The sequence below is a fragment of the Heloderma suspectum genome, chromosome 5, assembly GCF_057233095.1.
Source record: "Heloderma suspectum isolate Gila_16-S chromosome 5, 16-S_ref, whole genome shotgun sequence".
In the NCBI taxonomy this organism is placed as follows: domain Eukaryota; kingdom Metazoa; phylum Chordata; class Lepidosauria; order Squamata; family Helodermatidae; genus Heloderma; species Heloderma suspectum.
In genome coordinates this window covers 188,255,462-188,275,466 of record NC_139462.1, presented here as the reverse complement: position 1 = coordinate 188,275,466, position 20,005 = coordinate 188,255,462, and the positions used below count along the sequence as shown (strand labels likewise).

At 45.4% G+C, this 20,005-nt stretch overlaps 1 protein-coding gene across 35 annotated transcripts in view; it reads left to right on the top strand.

Annotated features, from left to right (window-relative positions):
• PHF14 (PHD finger protein 14) overlaps positions 1 to 20,005 on the top strand; it is a 185,388-nt gene that overhangs the window by 91,526 nt on the left and 73,857 nt on the right. Inside the window, exon 19 of one of the 35 annotated variants that reach the window (XR_014792371.1) lies at positions 16,271 to 16,370. The exons of 33 other annotated variants lie outside the window; for them this stretch is intronic. Coding sequence is in view for 1 of the 2 variants with exons in the window: in XM_084858704.1 (XP_084714830.1) it covers positions 16,271 to 16,295 (25 nt within the window). In the remaining variant the exon portion in view is untranslated. Of the gene's footprint in view, positions 1 to 16,270; positions 20,001 to 20,005 lie in introns of those variants that run through there. One more of the 35 variants, XM_084858704.1, reaches the window with a different exon arrangement.

Genomic DNA, 20,005 nt, shown 5'->3' with positions numbered 1-20,005 from the left:
AGGGTAACTTTTGGGGAGAGCAAAGGCATAAATAAATTTTTAATAAACCATCTAGTTCATTAAACTATCTGGTTCTAAAATTATATTTGTTAAAGTGGGTGGGGGCACAGAGGGTTCTGAAAAGGTACCTTCCCACAATATGATACAAATGTGTTTTGGCAGCATTGGATTTTATTTTCCAAGAGCTGATGGCAGATTCCTATTTTGTTTTACGGTTCTTTTTGTAACTCTAGTTCTATTCAGCTTCCTCCCTCCCCCTCACAATTAAGTGAGGGGAGAACACAGAAAAGCCCACTGTCACCCCCCACACACACATGTCCCCATTCCTGCAGCCCTCCACAATTTGTGGACTGAATGTCTTCAGTGAGTGCCAGCTCTACTTGTGTAGGTTCCCCTTGTGATTTAGAACCAATTTTTCCAGAGTTCTAAATCACGTAAGGAGCCTATATGAATAGAGCTATGTCCCAGTGATAGACATTCAGACTCCAATGTACTGAGGGCTGCAGAGACAGGCGATGAAGGGGTTCAGGCCAGCAGACTGATCCCTGCTCTCACCCTCATGCAATTCTAATTGTGGGGGCGAGGGGACATCTGAATAGGGTTTCTATTGATGGAAGGGGTCATTATTTTGGGGAAATGTATTAGAGTCTGGATAACTCATTTTATTCTTTCTAACCCTTCCATGGCTGGGTTTGCTCGAAATCAGATTAACCAATATGTTTGACGTTCAGTGGAGTAAATCTCCACCCAAATTTGGGTGTTTGTGATAGGATAATTATCCAATCATTCTTCTTATCCAGACCATAAGGCTTATTATCCTCATATTGTGGTGTGTACAGAAGAGCATCTGGATATAAAGTCAACGCCTGTGAAGTAGAAAGTGTAATAAATAAGAGGGGCTTTACTGTTTTCAGCTTTACTTGAGTGTTCAGTTTGTGTTTGTACACACATAATTGATTCAGTTGGGGCATATTCTGGCAGAGTTGTCTGCTGACAGTACTTTTTAACTCAACAGGCAATAGGAAATGATTCCTGAAGATAGGCAGAATTGGAGGATTCATGTATCTAAATTATACCCTGTCATGTGTCTGGAGCTTTCCCTTTTCTCTTGCAACAAGTTCAGTAGCTTAGTGGTCAGAACCTGAGTAGAGGAGGAAGAGAGAAAGATAGCAGCAATGGCAGTTTCCACCTGTTGTATTCCTATTCTTGGAGAGCCCCAATCCAGAAAATTAGGAATAGCCATGTGCTTCCCTTCTCCACACAAAGAGAACTACTGGGGATCGAAAACTAGTTGGCAGGCAGAGATAATTCCATGAACATTGGCTTCTCTAATGTTCTAGTTTTAAACGTTTTTTAAAAGATATGAATGTTGATATGAAAAATGTCATGTAAAATGACATTCCCTCCTTCCCCATTCCACTCTCCCGTGGGACTAAAATTCAACAAGAATACCTTTGTATATAAAAATTTAGTTTAAAGTTACTGATATATGAAATAGGAAATACTGTGTCTAGTTGAATCATTAGTATAAGTGAAATATGCAATATTTTGTATGAACCAGGACTCTCCTGTCTGCATGGTGGTGCTCCTTCTGTTGGGTCACTTGAAGCTGCAGAGTAGAGGAGGAAGGGGCAGTAGAGTCCCCTGAGCCCATGTTCTGTCCCAGATGGTGGTCTCAGACAGTTGAGATCTCAGCTCAAACAGGTGGGAGGTCTAGACAAGAGTTTGGGCTCCAGCAAGACATAGCAAAGCAAAGCAAAATTCTCATTTCAGTAGGTCAAAGTAAAGTAAATAAGAATTCAGTTTCTAGGAAGGCAAGTTTCAGTTCTGCTAAGGCAAAGCAAAGTTCAGTTTCCAGGTCGCACCCTAGATAGTTCTGTGTGAAGCTCAGGCTGGAGATTTATATGAGCAGCTCAAATGTTGCTTCAGCAACAGGCAACCCCAGACTGACGGCTAAATAGGGCTTCAGTTCAGTCATGATGGCTAGCTCCACATCCACTGGGAGAAGCCTCTTTCAGTTCAAAGACCCTCACCTACTTCAGGAACCAAAAGTTTTAGACTGCAACTCCCAGCATTCCTGACCATTGCCATGCTGCCTGGGGCTGATGGGAGTTGAAGTCCAAAACATCTGGAGCACACCAGGTTGGGGCAAGTTGTGTCTTAGCATGGCTCCACCTCCCTACACCTGTCCCCCCCCCAAAAAAAAAAAAACCTAGGCAGCCATTGGTTCCTCATTATCTATCAAGGTTATAAATGCTTCCAGGTCAGGACTAAGCCTTCACCTGGGCAACACCCAGACACTGGTTTTGTCTTTATGATGCCCTAGTCTTGTTTAATGTGTCACTGCCATTTCCTTTAATCCATTTGCCTGTCTCCCTGCTTTTCTGGATCCTCTTCCAGCCCAGGCATCCTTTAGCCTAGTGCTTAGAGTAATACAAATGCTGCAACATGTACGTGTATTTCAATTTCAGTAAATTCCTAGTGACTACCTTATGTATATGAGTTGGGGTGGGATAAGTCTGATCATAAAATGATGAGGGTCAATAACTATAGTGATTACATTAGTGAATGTTGTTAAGTTTTATTGAAAGGAATGTGTTTGTAATTCAGTTTTATGTTTAAGAGATGAAATCAAGCATTTTTGTAAATTAATATTGTAGTGATAGGTAACTGTGTTGCATTTAAACTATGTTTAAAAATAATGCTCTAATAGTTAAAATAACTAACGACCTGGCGTTCATCCTCTACTTTCATAGAATTTATTTGACCAAAATACACTAACTAACTCCCAAGCTATCTCTTCAAAAAGACTGTTAAAAAGGAAATAGGTATGATGAAACTGTTTTGGTGATTGTAAGCTGCTTCCCGCGCCAGTAAAAGCCAACTCTCCGCTCTCCATCATAATTTCTTAGGAAAATATCACTGAAGACAGGCGTGCATATGAATTGATACAGTTCTGGTTTTTATTGAATATCTACACCTGAAACTATTTCTGAAGTAGTTTTATTTATTTATTTATTAAATTTATTAATCGCCCATCTGACTGGTCACCCAGCCACTCTGGGCGATGTACAACCCACCATAAAACAATTTAAAACAATAAAATTTTACCATAATTTTTTTTTTTTTAAATACCCTAACCCACCCCAAATGCCTGCCTGAACAACCACGTTTTTAATGCACGACGGAAGCTCATTAAAGAGGGGGCATGACGGAGTTCCCTAGGGAGGGAGTTCCACAGAGTGGGGGCCACCACAGAGAAGGCCCTCTCCCTCGTCCCCACCAGTCTAGCTGTCCTGGCTGATGGGACAGAGAGAAGGCCATCTGAGGCTGATCTTGTTAAGCGGCCTGTCTGGTGTTGCTGGAGGCGCTCCTTAAGATAGGCTGGGCCGGAACCATATAGGGTTTTAAAGGTCAAAACCAACACCTTGAATTTGGCCCGGAAAACAACTGGTAACCAGTGCAACTCCTTCAGCACTGGAGTGATGTGATCTCACCGGCGGCTGCCTTTAATCAGGCGAGCCGCCGCGTTCTGTACCAGCTGCAGCTTCCGAACCGTCTTCAAGGGTAACCCCACGTAGAGCGCATTACAGTAGTCTAAACGAGAGGAGACCAGGGCATGTATTACCGATGGGAGCAGATGGTCGGGAAGGAAGGGGCGCAGCCGCCGTATCAGATGGAGTTGATACAGCGCTGTCCGGCTCACAGCTGACACCTGAGCCTCCATGGACAGCTGGGAGTCCAAAATGACCCCCAGGCTGCGGACCTGGTCTTTCAAGGGTAGCCGTACCCCATTCAACACCAGGTCAACATCCTCCAGCCTCCTCTTGTCTCCCACCAAAAGTACTTCGGTCTTGTCAGGGTTGAGCTTCAGCTTATTCCTCCCCATCCAGCCACTCACCGTCTCCAGACATTTGGACAGGGATTCTACGGCCAACCTTGGAGAAGATTTGAATGAGAGGTAGAGCTGCATGTCATCTGCATATTGATGACACTGCACCCTAAACCTCCTGATGATAGCCCCCAGTGGCTTCACATAGATGTTAAATAGCATCGGGGAGAGGATGGAACCCTGTGGCACCCCACAAGTAAGTGGCCACGGGTCCGAAACCTCCTCTTCCAGTGCTACCCTCTGGTACCTGCTGGAGAGGAAGGACCGGAACCACCGCAATACAGTGTCTCCAATGCCCAACCCCTCCAGGCGGTCCAGGAGGATACCGTGGTCAACGGTATCAAAAGCCGCTGAGAGGTCGAGGAGAACAAGGAAGGAGCATTCACCCCTATCCAGAGCCCTCCTCATATAATCCACCAAGGCGACCAAGGCCGTTTCTGTCCCATGCCCAGGCCTGAAGCCCGACTGAAATGGGTCTAGATAATCAGTTTCTTCCAAGTGTGCCTTCAACTGCACTGCCACCACCCGCTCAATCACCTTGCCCAAAAATGGCAGATTTGAGACTGGGCGAAAGTTGTTCAGAACTTGAGGATCCAAGGAGGGCTTCTTTAAGAGCGGTCTTATCACTGCCTCCTTGAGGGCTGATGGCATCACTCCCTCCTCAAGGGAGGCGGTCACCACCGCCTTGATCCCCTCACCCAGTCTCTCTCTGCAGCTCATAATGAGCCAAGATGGGCAAGGATCAAGTAAGCAGGTGGTCAGCCTTACAGATGAAAGCACCTTGTCCACTTCATCAGGAGGAAGAAGCTGGAACCGATCCCACAAAACCGGTTTGCCACAGGCCGCCTCTTGCTCACTAACTGTATCCACAGTGTGCAGAGTAACACACCTAATCTGATCAATTTTATCTGCAAAGTGCCTTGCCAAACCCTCACAGGCGGCCTTAGAATGCTCCAGTGGTTCCGGAGCCACAGGACCGACCAGGCTCCGGACCACTTGGAACAGCCTCCTGGGGCAGCACTCTGCAGACGCGATGGAGGCAGCATAATATTCCTTTTTTGCTGCCTTCACCGCCACGTGATAGGCTGAAGATATAACTCTAGCCCGTGTCTGATCGTCTTTGGAGCGAGACTTCCGCCACCAGCACTCTAGCCGTCTCACCTCCTGTTTCAGAGCTCGTAACCACGGATTGAACCATGGTGCAGTCCGAGCCCTGTTCAGGGGGAGAGGGCGTTTCGGAGCCACCCAATCTAATGCCGCAGTGATTGCGGCATTCCAGCCACCCACCAGGGTCTCGACCGAGTGGCCGTTGGCACGCCCCAGAGAATCCCCAAGCGCGTTCAGGAATCCATTTGGATCCATAAGACGCCTGGGGCGGACCATTTTAATGGGTCCTCCACCCCTGCGGAGGGGTTGTGGAACCGAGAAGTCCAACATCACCAGATAGTGATCTGACCATGACAAGGGGGTGGTGGATATACCCCCGACTTCCAGATCACTCCCCGCTTCTCCAGAAACAAACACAAGGTCTAGTGCATGACCGGCTACATGGGTGGGCCCAGTTAGAATATGGTGCAGCTCCCAGGAGGCCATGGTCTCCATGAAGTCCCGAGGTGCTCCTGTGAGGATGGCCTCCGAATGTACGTTGAAGTCCCCCAACACCAGTAAGTTAGGGGACTGTACACGCACATCAGAGACCACCTCAAGCACCTCGGCCAGGGAGTCAGTCGTGCAGCGGGGTGGACTGTACACGAGCAGAATCCCCAGACTGCCCTTCGGGCCCAACCTCCAGTACATGCACTCAGCAACCTTGGTCTCCCGGAGAGGGGGTCTGGTGAAGACCAAGGACTCTCGGTAGATAACAGCCACTCCCCCTCCCCGATCCCCAGCCCTCGGCTGCTGTGCATACGAAAATCCAGCTGGACACATGGCTGCAAGGGTTGGAGCAGCAGCCTCGGCCAGCCAGGTCTCCGTAATACATGCCAGGTCTGCACCCTCATCCAGGATCATGTCATGGATGAGGGAGGTTTTCTGGGTAACAGACCTGGCATTGCAGAGCAGCAAACGAAGGCCAGAAGATGGGGTCACGCCTCCCCCAGCCATCCTTTGGCTCTGGACAGGCCCGGAGCAGGGGACAGATACTACACATCTCTCCCTTGTTCCCCTTACCTGGCATGGCCTGCCCCTAGCGCTCTGCCAGCGCCTGCCGCCCAGCCTCGGTATGTTCTGGCCCCCAACACTCCCCCCACTGCCTCCATCAGGTGGACACATGCCCCCTCGCTCCCGCCTATCAGGCAGGCTACCCACCCCTAAAAACACAACAAAATCCCCTCCAACAAAATAAAACGAACAAAACAATTAAAATCCCCTTAAAAATGCCAGGCAGGAGTCCACAGGGAAGGCCTGGTGGCGGTGGCAGTGGCGGCGGCGGCAGCAGGCCCAGCAGCAGCAAGCACACCTCTTCCCCAGTGGTGGTGGTGGTGGCTTCTCCTGCAGGAGAAGTTGTCAGGAGCGCCCTGGCGGCCTCTTTCAGTCTACTCCAGTAGCCAACTCAAGACACAGACAAAAGGATTCTTTTCAAGTCTTTAATCCTTTTACAACTTAATGACTCTTTCAGATGCTAATCACCCGCGACTAAGCAATGAACAGCAGAGTAGCCTATGCTCCGGGTTAGACAGTTGGGCCCTGTTTGAAGGAGAATCACTTGCAGACCCTGAACTTATGGGTTATGGAGAGATCCTCCCTCTTTCCCTTGGGTCCTCGGGACGCGACCACTGTTTGCGTGCCAAACGGGCACTACGCCTCCTTTCCACGCCCTCCATCGCTTGTCGCTCCCTGTGTCAAGCGTCTAGCAAGCCCCCCTCCCACACTCTCTCACTGCCAGGGTCAGTATCTCAGGAATGCTGGCAGGAGGAATCTCTGCCAGCTGCTGTGCCTGTGAGGGATGAGCGGGCTCCTCTCCCACGGATTGTTGTTCCTCCTCAGAATCAGAACTGCTCTGGGCTTCTATGGGCTCAGTTTCCACCCTGACACCATCCCCACTCCCATGAGGCCCCCCCTCGTGCCCCTCTCCTGGGGCCCCGGGTTTGTGGGGGTACAGCTGGTGGAAGCGCCTCAGCAGCAGCGGAGCATGCACATTTTCCGCGGGTTCCCAGGATCACTCATCTGGCCCATATCCCTTCCAGTCCACTAGATATTGCAGGCGGCCGCGAGAAAGGCGGGAGTCCAGAATCTCCACATCCTCAAACTCCTCCTCCCCCTCCACCAGCACTGGCAGCAGGGGGGAGCCGACCGAGCGATGAGGGTTGCCAGAAAACCAGGGGGGACAGCAAGGACCGATGAAAAACAGGATGGATCTTCATGGAGGGGGGGAGAGCCAGGCGAAAAGCAACAGAGCTAATCTGGGCTGTAATCTGGAAAGGCCCCGTGCGGCGAGGCACAAGCTTCCTTGCAGGCGAGTGAGAGGGGAGGTATCGGGTGGACAACCAAACCCAGTCCCCCAGTTGCAGAGATGGACCTGGCTGGCAATGCCGGTCCACAGAGGCATTGTAGGCTGTCTTGGCTTGCTCGAGGGAGTCCCGTAAGAGGTGGTGTACCGCTCTCAACTCCTCTAAAAAGTCATGGGCCGCCGGCACCGAAGAGGGAGCTAGGGTGGACGGGAAAGCCTTGGGGTGGTAACCAAAATTGGCAAAAAACGGAGTTTGGCGGGTGGAAGCATGGCAGGCATTGTTATAAGCAAATTCTGCAAGAGGCAGCAAGGAAAACCAGTCATCTTGCTGGTAATTGACATAACAGCGCAAATATTGCTCCAGAGTCACATTGGTGTGCTTGGTCTGACCATCTGTCTGTGGATGGTGGGCGGAGGAAAGACGGAGCGTCACATGGAGAAGCCCAAGTAGTTCCCTCCAGAAATGGGCAGTAAATTGGGCCCCCCTATCCGAAATGAGACCCTCGGGCCATCCGTGGAGTCGGAAAACATGCGCCAAAAAAAGCTCTGCTGTCTCCCTGGCTGTGGGCAACCCAGAGCAGGGGATGAAATGAGCCATCTTAGAAAACAAATCCACCACCACCAGAATGGTGGTCTTACCATGTGAGGGAGGCAAGTCAGTGATGAAGTCAAGGGAGAGCAGTTTCCAAGGTCCTGAGGGGGTAGGCAGGGGGTGAAGCAAGCCTGTGGGCTCGCCGGAGGGGGCCTTCGCCCGCTGGCAGGTTGGGCAGGAGGCAACATAGGTCTTGACGTCCCGACACACATGAGGCCACCAAAAATCCCGCATCACTCCGTGCAGAGTCTTGACAAAGCCAAAATGCCCAGCGGTGGGGGAGTCGTGGCACTGATGGAGGACCTTCTCGTGAAGGGGTCTAGAAGGCACATAGAAGGTCTAGACTGGAATGGTAAAGCAGGCCATCTCGCAAAGAGAAGGGGGTAGAGTGGGGGGGGCAGAGGCTAGCCCCAATTCCTCCACTGTTGTGCAGACAAAAGCATCCTGAGCCTGTGCCGAGTGAAGGAGCTCCTCCCAAGAGCGAGGCACCACAGCTGCTGCCAGGCTCTGGCGGGGGGCGGGGAGAATCAGAGGGGGGGAATTTCCCTCACCTCCTGGCTGGAGGTCCGGCTTACGAGAAAGAGCATCTGCTTGTAGGTTGTCGGAGGCCTTCACATGGCAAAAGGTGGAACCAGGGGAAAAAAGCGACCACCTAATCCGCCACTGGTTTAAGGCACGGGCTGTCTGAAGATGTTCCAGGTTGCGATGGTCGGTTCTAACTTCAAATGGGTGCTGTGCCCCCTCCATCAGATGATGCCAGGTCTCCAAAGCGGACTTGATGGCCAACAGTTCCTTCTTTCAGATGGTATAATTCCTCTCAGACATGTTCAGCTTCCTGGAGTGATAGGCGCAGGGTTGCAACCCGCCCCCCGCCCGATCTGTCTGAAAAAAGCACCGCCCCCACTGCAAAGTCAGAGGCATCAGTTTGCACTACAAAAGGCTTCCTCGGGTCGGGATGTAACAGGATCGGCTCAGAACTAAAAAGCTTCTTAAGTTCCTCGAAAGCCTGTTGGGCCGATGCCGTCCAATGAAAAGGAGATTTCCTGCCCTTAAGGAGGTCCGTGAGAGGAGATGTCAGCTGAGCAAAGCTGGGCAGGAACTTTCTGTAAAAATTAGGAAACCCCAGAAAACGTTGCAAGTCCTTCTTGGTGGATGGAGCCTGCCAGGAGAGTGCAGTCTGGACCTTTGCAGGATCCATCCTGATACCGTCAGCTGAGATAATGTAGCTGAGATAGTCCAAAGAGGTTAGGTCAAACGCACATTTCTCCAGCTTGGCATACAGATGGTGCTCGCAGAGGTGCTGGAGGATGGCGAAGACATGGTGCTGATGGGCATGGGGGTCCTCAGAAAATATAAGTAAATCATCGAGATAACACAATGAGGAAAGTGTCCAAATAGTCCCAGAAGATGGCATTCATAAAACGCAAAAACGTGGAGGGGGGGGGGCACAGGCGAGGTCAAACGGCATCACTGGGAATTCATACGCTCCGTACTGGGTGCCGAAACAGGTCTTCCACTCACCCCCCTCCCGGATGCGAATCAGATTGTAAGCGCCACGCAGGCCCAACTTTGTGAAAATCTTGGTTTGCCCCAGGAGCTCCAGCATCTCGAGTATGAGGGGGAGGGGGGGATCGAGACTGAATTCAATGCTCTGTAATCATGCACCGGGCGGAGTTCTCCCAATTTCTTGGTCACAAAGATGGTAGGGGCGCAGGCGGGGGAGGAGGAGGGGTGAATGAAGCCACATCTGAGGTTTATGTCCAAAAACTCGCGCAGAGCTCGAAGTTCCAGCTCCGACATCGAATACAGCCAGCCAGCGGGGATGGGCGCCCCAAGAATGAGGTTAATGGTACAGTCAAATGGGGGGGGGAGCTGGTCGGCCTCCTTGTCGAAAACGTCCCGAAAAGCCGCATACTTCTCTGTGAGGATCACGGTAGCTGAAGAACTGTCAGACGCAGACAAGAAGGGGGAGGAAAGGGTTAAGGCCTGGACTGGGACTGGTGCCTCGGTCGGGACACAATGCTCCCAGCAGTAGGGAGACACAAATTCCACTTGCTGAAGCCCCCAAGAAATCTGAGGATTATGCTTAGAGAGCCAGGAAACAACCAGCATAATTGGGTATTGGGGAACCTTGGCCAAGTGAAACTGAATCTGCTCAACGTGGGACTGGGCACGCAGAGTGAGTGGAACTATAATCCGGGTCACCGCGCCCGAAGAAAGAGGGCGCCCATTGATGGTCTCCACTGTCAAGGGGGCAGGAAGGGGCAGGGTAGGAATCTTGTGGAAGAGAGCGAACGTTTCATCCATGAAACTGGTCGTAGCCCCAGAGTCCACTAAAGCTAGGGCCTCCACCCCACCCCACTGGGAGGAGCGGAGGTGAACATGCAATAGCAGATGGGAGGGTGGGGGGGTTGCGGAAGGCACCCACCTGGTGTGGAACTGACCCCCACACTGGAGACCCCCAACAGGCTTGGGGGGCAGCCTAGTCAGGCCTGGGGACGAGGAGGAGGAGGAGGAGAAAGGAGAGGAGGGGGAGGCAGTGGGGCTGCAGATCTAGCGCAGCAGGTTTTGGCGAAATGTCCCAGCTTTCCGCACTGAAAGCATCGGCGCTCTGCGCACCACCGCTCTAGTTCCTCCTGCGGCAGCGGGGCTCGGGTAGCTCCCAGCTGCATCGGGGTCTCCTCTGCCCCCACCGCAGGGGTGGGGGTGGGGGAGAGGCAGGAAATGTGGGGGAATGGGAAGAGGGAAATCTCAGCCCCCGGCGCCCCGCCGGGTCTGCCAGCACCCTCCAGCCAACTATCTATCTGGAGGCAGGTCTGGATTAGGTCCAGACCACTTGGCATAGAACTCAGTTCTTCGATTACAGGGTAGCTTTCTGTGGGAGAAATCGGTTGATATTATGCCACACTCAAGCTGCTTCATTCATGCTCAGGTTGATGGAAGGATTCTATCTATTTATTTTTGAAACACAATATGAGTTGAGTGCACAGAAGTTTCTTTGGTTTTGAATGTAGCTGTAATCTGTTTAGTAATATTTCTTAGCAGTTGAGCCTTGAGTGTAGTGTATAAAAATCTTGGCATATTTTTGTCTGACATGTTCTGTCAATACCTATGTGAAATTCTATCAGGTGATCATTCAGTCATAAGTATAGGATAACGACAACTTAGCTTAAAAACATACCATTGAGCTTTAAAATGGGAGGTGACTTGTCATTTAGCTTACATAAGCTGTAATAAGAAAAACAGAAGATTACATGCCATTTAGTATATCTAGAAAGATGCGATACAGTAGTTTACATCCTCCAATTTTACAACTTCTTCCCTTTGCTGCAGTTGACTAAATGCTCATTAAATATTTATTTAAAATATTTATATCACACCTCCTTTCCACTGCATAGCAACCCTCATGGTAGCTTTACAACCAATATAATAACAGCATAATTTATAAAAATAATAAACAAAGATAGCAAAGAAACACAGTAGGGAGGAAAATGTCCAAACCCCCCCCCCCCCTCGTAAGCCAATAGGCTCAATGGAGCAAGATGTTTTTACATTGTGTAAAGGGAGAAGGGGGCCAAGCAGATATCTCAGGGGAGAAGGTTCCAGGTCTGGACACCACTGCAGAGAAGGCCCTTTGCTTTGTACTATGAACTGAACTTCCAACAGCAGTGGGACACAGTGTAGACCCTAATGACTTGATTTGGCAGGTTCATGCAGCAGTTGCTGGTCTTTCATGTGTCCTGGTCCTAAATGATTTAGGGATTTATAAGTTATGACTAGCACATTGAAATGGGGTAGGATACAGACTGGAAGCTAGTGAAGTTCATATAACAGCAGAGTAACATGATCCCAAAACTAGCATCAGTCAAAAATTGAGCCACAGCATTTTTCATTAGCTGGAGTTTCTGGGCACTCTTCAGAGGCAGCCCCATGTAGAATGCATTAGTGTAGTCCAATGTGATATAATGAAGGTATGTGTGACCCTGGCTAGGTCCTCCTTTTCCAGGAATAGGTGCGGTTGGTGACCAGTTAAAGTTGTTCAAACACACAGCTGATCATATCTGCCATCTGACCGTGCAGGAGCAAGAGCAGATTTAGGAGCATTCCCAAACTGCAAACATGGTTATTCACAGGGAGTGCAACCCCATTTAAAGTAGAATTGTCAGACCTACAAACCAGGATTACTGCCTTGCCTGGATCAAAATTCAGCTTGTTTGCTCACATGAGAGGTAGAGCCAAGTATCATCAGTATATTGATGATACTGCAGCCAAATCCCTGGATGACCTAGTCCAGCAGTTTCATGTAGATGTTAAAGAGCATAGGGGACAAGATAACATGCAAGGGACCATAAGCCAAAGAGCTGAACAGAAATCCCCCAGTACTACCTTTTGATATCTGCTTCTCCAGGAAGAACCAGAACCACCATAATGAAGCCTCCAGCCCCATTTCAGGCAGTCCAGAAAGATACTATAGTTGAAGATACTATAGATACTATAGTTTACTATCTAAATACACTGAGAGGCCTAGCAAACCAATAGGAAGACATTTTCCCTGTTCAGTTCCTGGTGTAGGTCATCGGCAAGGATGAACGAGGCTATTTCAGTTCCAAAACCAGGCCAGAAACCTGTCTGAAACATTTTAGTAAATGGTATTTTGAAAGTTACAGGAGTTATATTTATTGATTTTTTATTTAAAAATTATATACTGGCTTTCAACATAATTAGGAGCACCCAAGGTGGCTAACAACAGCCAAACACAAGCTAGAGCAGCAGATAAAAATTTCTGAAAGCAATGGAACCAGGCAAGTGAAAGATTGCACATCTGGTCAAGTCAAAAGCCCACTGGAACACATGTTTTTAGCTGGGATCAGAATGCTATCAAAGTGGTGGCCAGAGGGATTCCCTGGGCAGGGAATTCCACAGCATGGGCACTACAACAGAGAAGGCCTTCTCATGCATCTCCACCAACCACATCTTATATGGTGACAGGCTGTGCAAAAGTCTGTGTCCAGTTGATCTGAGTGGGTGGGCAGGATTTTGTGGGAAGAGAGGGACCTTTATATATCCTGATCCCAAGCCATTTATAGCTGTAAAGGTGATAACTAGCACTTTTAATTGAGTCTGGAAGCAGGCTGGTAGCCATTGAAGCTCCAAAAACCCAGCTCCAGTCAGACATTTGGCAACTGTGTTTTACACCATCTGAAGCTTCCAAATATTTTCAGAGGCATGATACTTGTAATGTTGCAGCTGTTATAGTAACTAGTGACTGTGATTTCCTTACCATGAAATATTGTTCACCTTCTACACCTTGTGAACAGCCTTCACCAACCTGGTGCCCTTGAGATGTCTTGGACTACAACTCCCAGGATTCATAATCATTGGCCTTGCTGGCTGTGGCTGATGGGAGTTGAAGTCCTAAGCATCTGGAGGGCACCAACTTGAGGAAGGCTGCTTTAGAGAGATGCATTTTCCCAATTTGGCAATTTTCCACCATCCATAATTATCTGAGGAGGTTACGTTTAAATTTTCAGGGTAACTTAATCTCTCATGTTTAATCATGGTGGTTTCTGTCACAGATATCAGTGAAGGTGAGTTTTCTTGATATACTTTCATTCACTAGAATGTACTGTTTGACAGATTGTGTTGTGTTGTTTTAAATGTTTGTGTTAAGAGTCTGAGATTCGGAACAAGTGCTTACACACTATCCTTCATTTGGACCTTCGTTCATCCTCTCCAATTCTGGACACATGCTCTAAGTTTGTGAGTCATATATATATTTTAATAGTGCATGCTTATAGAAAATAGAATAAACTAGAAAATTGTTTTCAGTATACATGCAATTTGATAAAATCTTTTCTAACTGAAGTTGTGGGGAGAGGGGAGAAACATGAGCTCCTCCCGCACCTGGTGTAACAAAGAAATGTCAGAAACAAGAGCAAGGACGAGGTAGTTTCGACAGTAGTGTGGAAGCAACTATTGAATGTGCAGTGGGAGCAGAAAAACAGCCAGACCAATATAAAAAAGATCCATTCTAATAAAAATGCTGCAGGGGAAGTACTTACATGGCTGCTGATCCCCATAAGTGACAGATGACAGACAATTCAGGAGAAAAGCTACAGACCACCAGAAGTCAGAGAGCCCATGTGGGAGTTGTCAAAAATTGATCTCGACAATTCTAAGAAATGAAGAAAAAAAAGACATTTCCATGACAAAGCTATAGAGTAAAAAAAAGAGAGCCTGCCACTTGTCAGGATAAATTTCCACCATCCCCACTGCTACATCTTATTGATGAAGATGTCAGAGAAGGGTTTTTTCCCCTTTTGCAAGAGATCAACATTGGAGTTACCCGTGAACCTAAAATATTAGAACTTTAAATATATGGACTTTGATGCCAGTCACAGAAGATGGACTAAGTTCAGAAAGTGTCTGAAATGAAGGGAAGAATCAACTCCAATTCCTCAGTCCAGCAGTCAAGTTAGCTGCCCGCATTAGAGAAAACTCTAAAATGTCAACTGTAAAACAGCCTAGCAAAGAAAAACAACTTGTTGAAACAAGTTTGAAACAAGACTGTACAAAGCACCTCTAAAGGCAAAGAAATATATATTCAGAGGCAAAACAAGGCCTAAACCAGAGGAAGAGGTAGAACATTCATTTTATTGCAGCTGCATTGTGAGTTGTTTCACTGTAAAGGATTCTTCTCAGCCTCTCTCATTATATACTCACACACATACATACACTCATCCTATTGATGCTTTGCTAAATCTTGTGTCAGCAGTGATTGGAACGTCTGCCATGTTACATCAGTAATTTAAACAGGCTGATAACTGAAACTGGAGAATGAAGTTTTTTTTCGTCAGGATCCAAAGAAACCTGATATTAGATCTATGAGCCCAAGGGGCTTTAGACATGTCTTTCTCTCACAACCCCTTTCCATGCCACATGGCTAACTGCTTTTGAAAATGAAGGGAATTTATGATATGTTATGGAGGTCAGTAGTTCATGCAACAAAAGTTTAAAATTGTCCTAGAATATTTGATTTTGTACGAGTTGAAGCTGTTATTTGGGTCCTATTATTTACTAGATAATAGGCCTGATTTTATGGGCAGAGTGTTGGTGGTTTGACATTTCCAGATCTGGCTCCATTTCCCCGTTCTCTTTGGCCTGCCCACCCTTGAATTTCTGCCCCTTCCACTCATCACTTGACTCCACATACACTCTTGCCCTCACCCATTACACCCTGTCTGTTTTGTTACACCTAGCCTTTTTTTTTCATCTTCATCTCCTCCTTTCTCCCATCCCTCTCCAGTTCCTGCCTCTTTTTGGCACCTTCCTGTTGCATCCCCTCCCTTATTCCATCTTTCTTTGTATTTTAATTTCAGCTGATATGTCCTCTATCTGTTACTGGAAGAAACAACAGTGGAGGTGTAGCCCAGGGGCAAAGGACACAGCAGCAATATGGTAGCAGAGGGGCAGTGCAGGGATGTAATGCAGGAGGTGGTGGGCAGGAACCTTTGCCAGGTTTATAGATGTGGGCAGAGGCAATGATAGGAATCCTCCTATCCTCAAAGTCAGCTACAGGGTTGCACAGGCAAGAGAGATGTGTTTTCAACACTTCACCACCTGCAACCATGGCCTAGGATCAGTTGGGAACATAAAAGCAATCTATTCCACAAGCAAGTTCCTGGTTGGATGGAAGGACAGATGTCTCCCTCTCCAGAAGGCAGCTCTAGATTTGTGGAGGAAAGGAGGTTTTGTTTCCCATGCTTCTGAACACAATATACCACTCAGTGCATTTGCTTTCTGCTTGTGGCACAATGTACCCTGGGTTCCATAGGATTTTTCATTTTTTTGCCGGGGGCGGGAAAGGAGATGTTCATGGATGGAAGAACCTGCCTTTTGGACAGCAGGTTGGGCTAGATGGCCCTTTTTGTTGATTACATATGAGCATTCATCAACTTTGATGGTAGGTAGAGCAAGTATTGTTTTAAGCAAAATTAGATAATAGGAAAATTTTTAAAACCATTGTTTTGCTAGCAGATGGGTAGATTATGATTCAGCAGCAAAGCATACTTTATTTCTCTCAGCTACATAGTGACAAAACTATATTATGGCTAAGAGTTCTTGAACAACTAACTGTGCATGCCTTCTTTTGGACAACTGAAATGGGGTGTTTCAGATACTTCCTATCTGAAAATCTAAGATGCCCAAAGGGAAATAATAAGTTTTTTCTGAAGTGAGCCACCCCATGAACACAGTACTTATGAATATCAATATTCTTTTGAGAAAGATGAAGGGATTTTCTTGTAGTTGTCCTAATGCATTCACTTCATCACCTCAGAAAACCTAACGGTGGATCTCATTAATTCATGGTGGAGATGCGCTATGTGAACAAAATCCAATAAGCAAGCTTATCTTGGCATCTTGCAATACTACTACAGGTAAACAAACACACACAACAGTTATTTTTAGGGCCCATGCTAGATGGCAAGAAAACTTTGAAATATCAATTGGTATTAAACCGAGGGCTAACCTTATGTTACACTAGCAATACAAATTCCCCTTTACAGTAGATCTTAATTCAGAGAGTCTTCTGCTGCTGCTATAGATGTTTCTTTTCTTTTTTTAGTATGCATATACTAGAAAATAACCACATCAAACAGAGGGGCAAAGTGGAGCCTTGCTGCATAGACACTGTCTGCATTTCTACTGTTACAATACCCTTGTCTGGAAATACCATATTATTTATTCACCCACATAGTCCTTTCCTGATAATAATTTCCATGATACTGGAACTCTCTGGAGATTAATCCTAGGGAGTTTCTAATTTATAAGCTGCCAGAAACAGTAAATATTCTTTATTCTTCATGACTGTATTACTATGGGAGTCTTGTTAGCTGAACAGCATAGTCAACAAAAATTAAATAAATTATAAAAAAGAGTCAGTGACTATGAATCCTAGGCTTTTTAATCTCTGTATAATTCAGAGATGAAAGACAGCAAAGAGAGGCTATTTCAGGCATTGAAACAGCATAGTATTTCTTTAAATTACTTATAAGCTGCATTTACAGTGTTTAAATCAATGTACAAATTAAAAAAAAAACATATGATAAGATAAAATCCTAAAAAAAGTAACAATAATTATTTTAAAAAAAACCTCAAACTACTGAATCAAACAGATGCCTGTCTGAATAATAATTTAAAAAATTCTTACAGACATAATAGAAAACAGATATGTGCTCCAGAAGCAATTATATAGGTAAGAATGAACCTTAGAGAGCTAATAGCAGGATAAAACTGTAACTGTAGCACTTGTAAAGTTATATGTTTTGTACTTAGCACTTGTGTGTTTTCTACTTACAATGTAACTGTCTTCACAAAATTTCTTATAGGTCTTACTGTTAAAACATTTTCTACTCATCAGTGTTCCATTGGTAGTATATGCTATTTTCTTAGAAAATCTGGTATAACAGAAATCAGGTCAAGAAGCATTTATTGCCAAATGGCCTCACATTTGTAATCTGGTACCTTGATAAGATAGTATTGAAAAATATTGTTTGTTTTGATTTATTTTATTTTTAAAATGTCTAAAATGTGCCTTCATCCATATATGGATCTCAGGGCGATATACATTTAAAAATCCAAGTATCAATACAAGATTAAAACAACAATAATAAGCTAAATAACATAATAGTATTTCAGAAATAATAACAAAGATCAGTTGAACCAGCTAAAACAAAAACATTTTGACCTGGTGCTGAAAGGAATTCAGTGTAGGTACCAGTCTTACCTCCTTCTGGAAGGTATTCCAAACTCAAGGTGCCACCATGAAAAAGACCTTCTCCTCTGTAGATGCCTAATGTACATCTCCTACAGATGGAACTTGGAGATGGACTTCATCTGATGATTTTAATGCTCAGGAAGATTAGTATGGGAGGAGGCACTCCATCAAATATTTGGATGGCAAATGTTTAGGGCAGGGATAGCCAACCTGGTGCCCCCCAGATGTTTTGGACTACAACTCCCATAACCTCTAGCCAGCACAGTCAGTAGTCAAGGATTATGGGAGTTGTAGTCCTAGAAGGCACTTACCCCTGGTTTAGGGCTTTAAAGGTAAGCACCAGCACCTTGAATTGGGCTGGGAAACAAATAGGCAGCCAATGTTATTCCATCAGGATAGATGTAATAAGGCTCCACCTAGAAAAACCAGTCACAGCTCTAGCAGCAGAACTCTGCATTAGTTACAGTTTCCAAACGGTCTTCAAGGCAGTTTTTTTCTGTTTAAGATGTAATCAATTGCAATTAGTCCCCTAATTCGACTAGAGTCCACTGCAGCTAATCTGGTGAACTACTGAACCTTACTACAATGAATATAGAAACAGTTAATACATTAATGTTCTCCCCATGTGTTCATTCTAAGTGAAAGGAGATGCAAGAGGACTGGTAATCTCTCCACACATAGAATCAGAGAGACAGCTGAAGAATGGAGATATGCATAGCAATAAACAAACAAACATGGATTTCTTGCTGTCTAAGAGGAATCAGTCAATAACCTTTTTTTTTAAGTGACTGATGGCTTATTGGTATTCATTTCTCATCAGGTTACTCAGGGTTGTAAATGTCAAAAATGCCATGATAGCATCAAGGACCTTTGTTCTGACAAGGTGTGCAAAATGCAGTTTCTTAATAAATGTTTTGTGCCCACCAAGTTTAATTTATTCAATGATTATGATACCGTTTTTTGCATGTTAGTGGCATAAATCAAGGACTGAATATCAAATGAAATCATATACAGGGCATGTTCACACTTTCTCAAATTTGTGTCTGTGGATAAAAAAAAGTTTGTAATATTGAGAAAGATCTTACAATTCTGTATTTTCAGTTTGGTTCTTTAACCAGTTTCCTATCTGCATAAATATGCACATAATTGTTCTCTTTGTCTTTGTTCCTTTAAAAAAAAAAGTTATATGTTCCTTAGATGTGGAATACCAGCACACAACCATCCTTTACTGGCCTTATTCTTTTGTAACATTTCATATTTAGCTCCTTAATTATTAACTTAATAAATAGAAAACTCATTCTTTAGTGCATGTGATTTAGGAGTCTGTTCATATGTCATCTTTCCAAAGTACAGATAAGATGAATTCAGCTGATTTGCCTATACAAATTGTTTCCATTGAAACCTACAGCAATATCTTTCATGTTTTCTTTTACTCCGAAGTATGTTATCCACCATCAGAGACTCTTCAGATTCCTGTCTGAGTCTTAGTAGGTCAAAAGTAAAATACGTACGTTCCTTTTATTTTCCCTTTGTTCAAAATGTCTGTATTAAAGCACCAGATGCAACTATCACAACATGAGTGCACAGTTCAACACCATGCTGGGTTTTTCCTCTCAAAATCTAATCAGAGTTGTTGTACGTTTTCCAAACATTTTCCTGCAGTGGTTGAGTTAGATTTAAATATAAAGCTTAATGGAATTAAGTGGAAATAGAATAATTGGCACATGCAATTTATGACATATAAAAGCCCCACATAAAAATTACAGTGAAGTTGACTTGCTATATCTTCCAGTTATGCTGTCCTAATAAATACAAAAACCAAAGAATTAGTTCATCAAAAGCTGTTGATGGCCTTTGGAATGCTTTAAAACAATAGCTTCTTAACAGTTCCACTTTGTAGTTGTCAGTCGGTTCCTGCTCTCCCTGATTGATCACAAGAAGTAAATCTTGTATATCCTGCCATATAGTTAAGGGGTCTGACTAGGAAAAGCTTAATCTCTCTGAATAATCATATCTGTTTTAATTGAAAACTTTTATATAGCCAAAAAGGTCATCACTCTCCATTTCCCACACCTAAATGGCAGTTTCTCTTTTCTTTTTAAGCACAGTGAATGAGGAAAAATGGATGATACATAACAGCTAATTCACTTCCATATTCACTTGGAAATGTAACACTAATCCTAAATTGTCTCGTTTCAGTGTGCTTCTGCTATGATGTTGAAATGTTTCATAAGTCAATAGAACTGTTAAGAATGGTAAATGTTAATCTTTTTTTTCTTATCACTTTACTGTGTA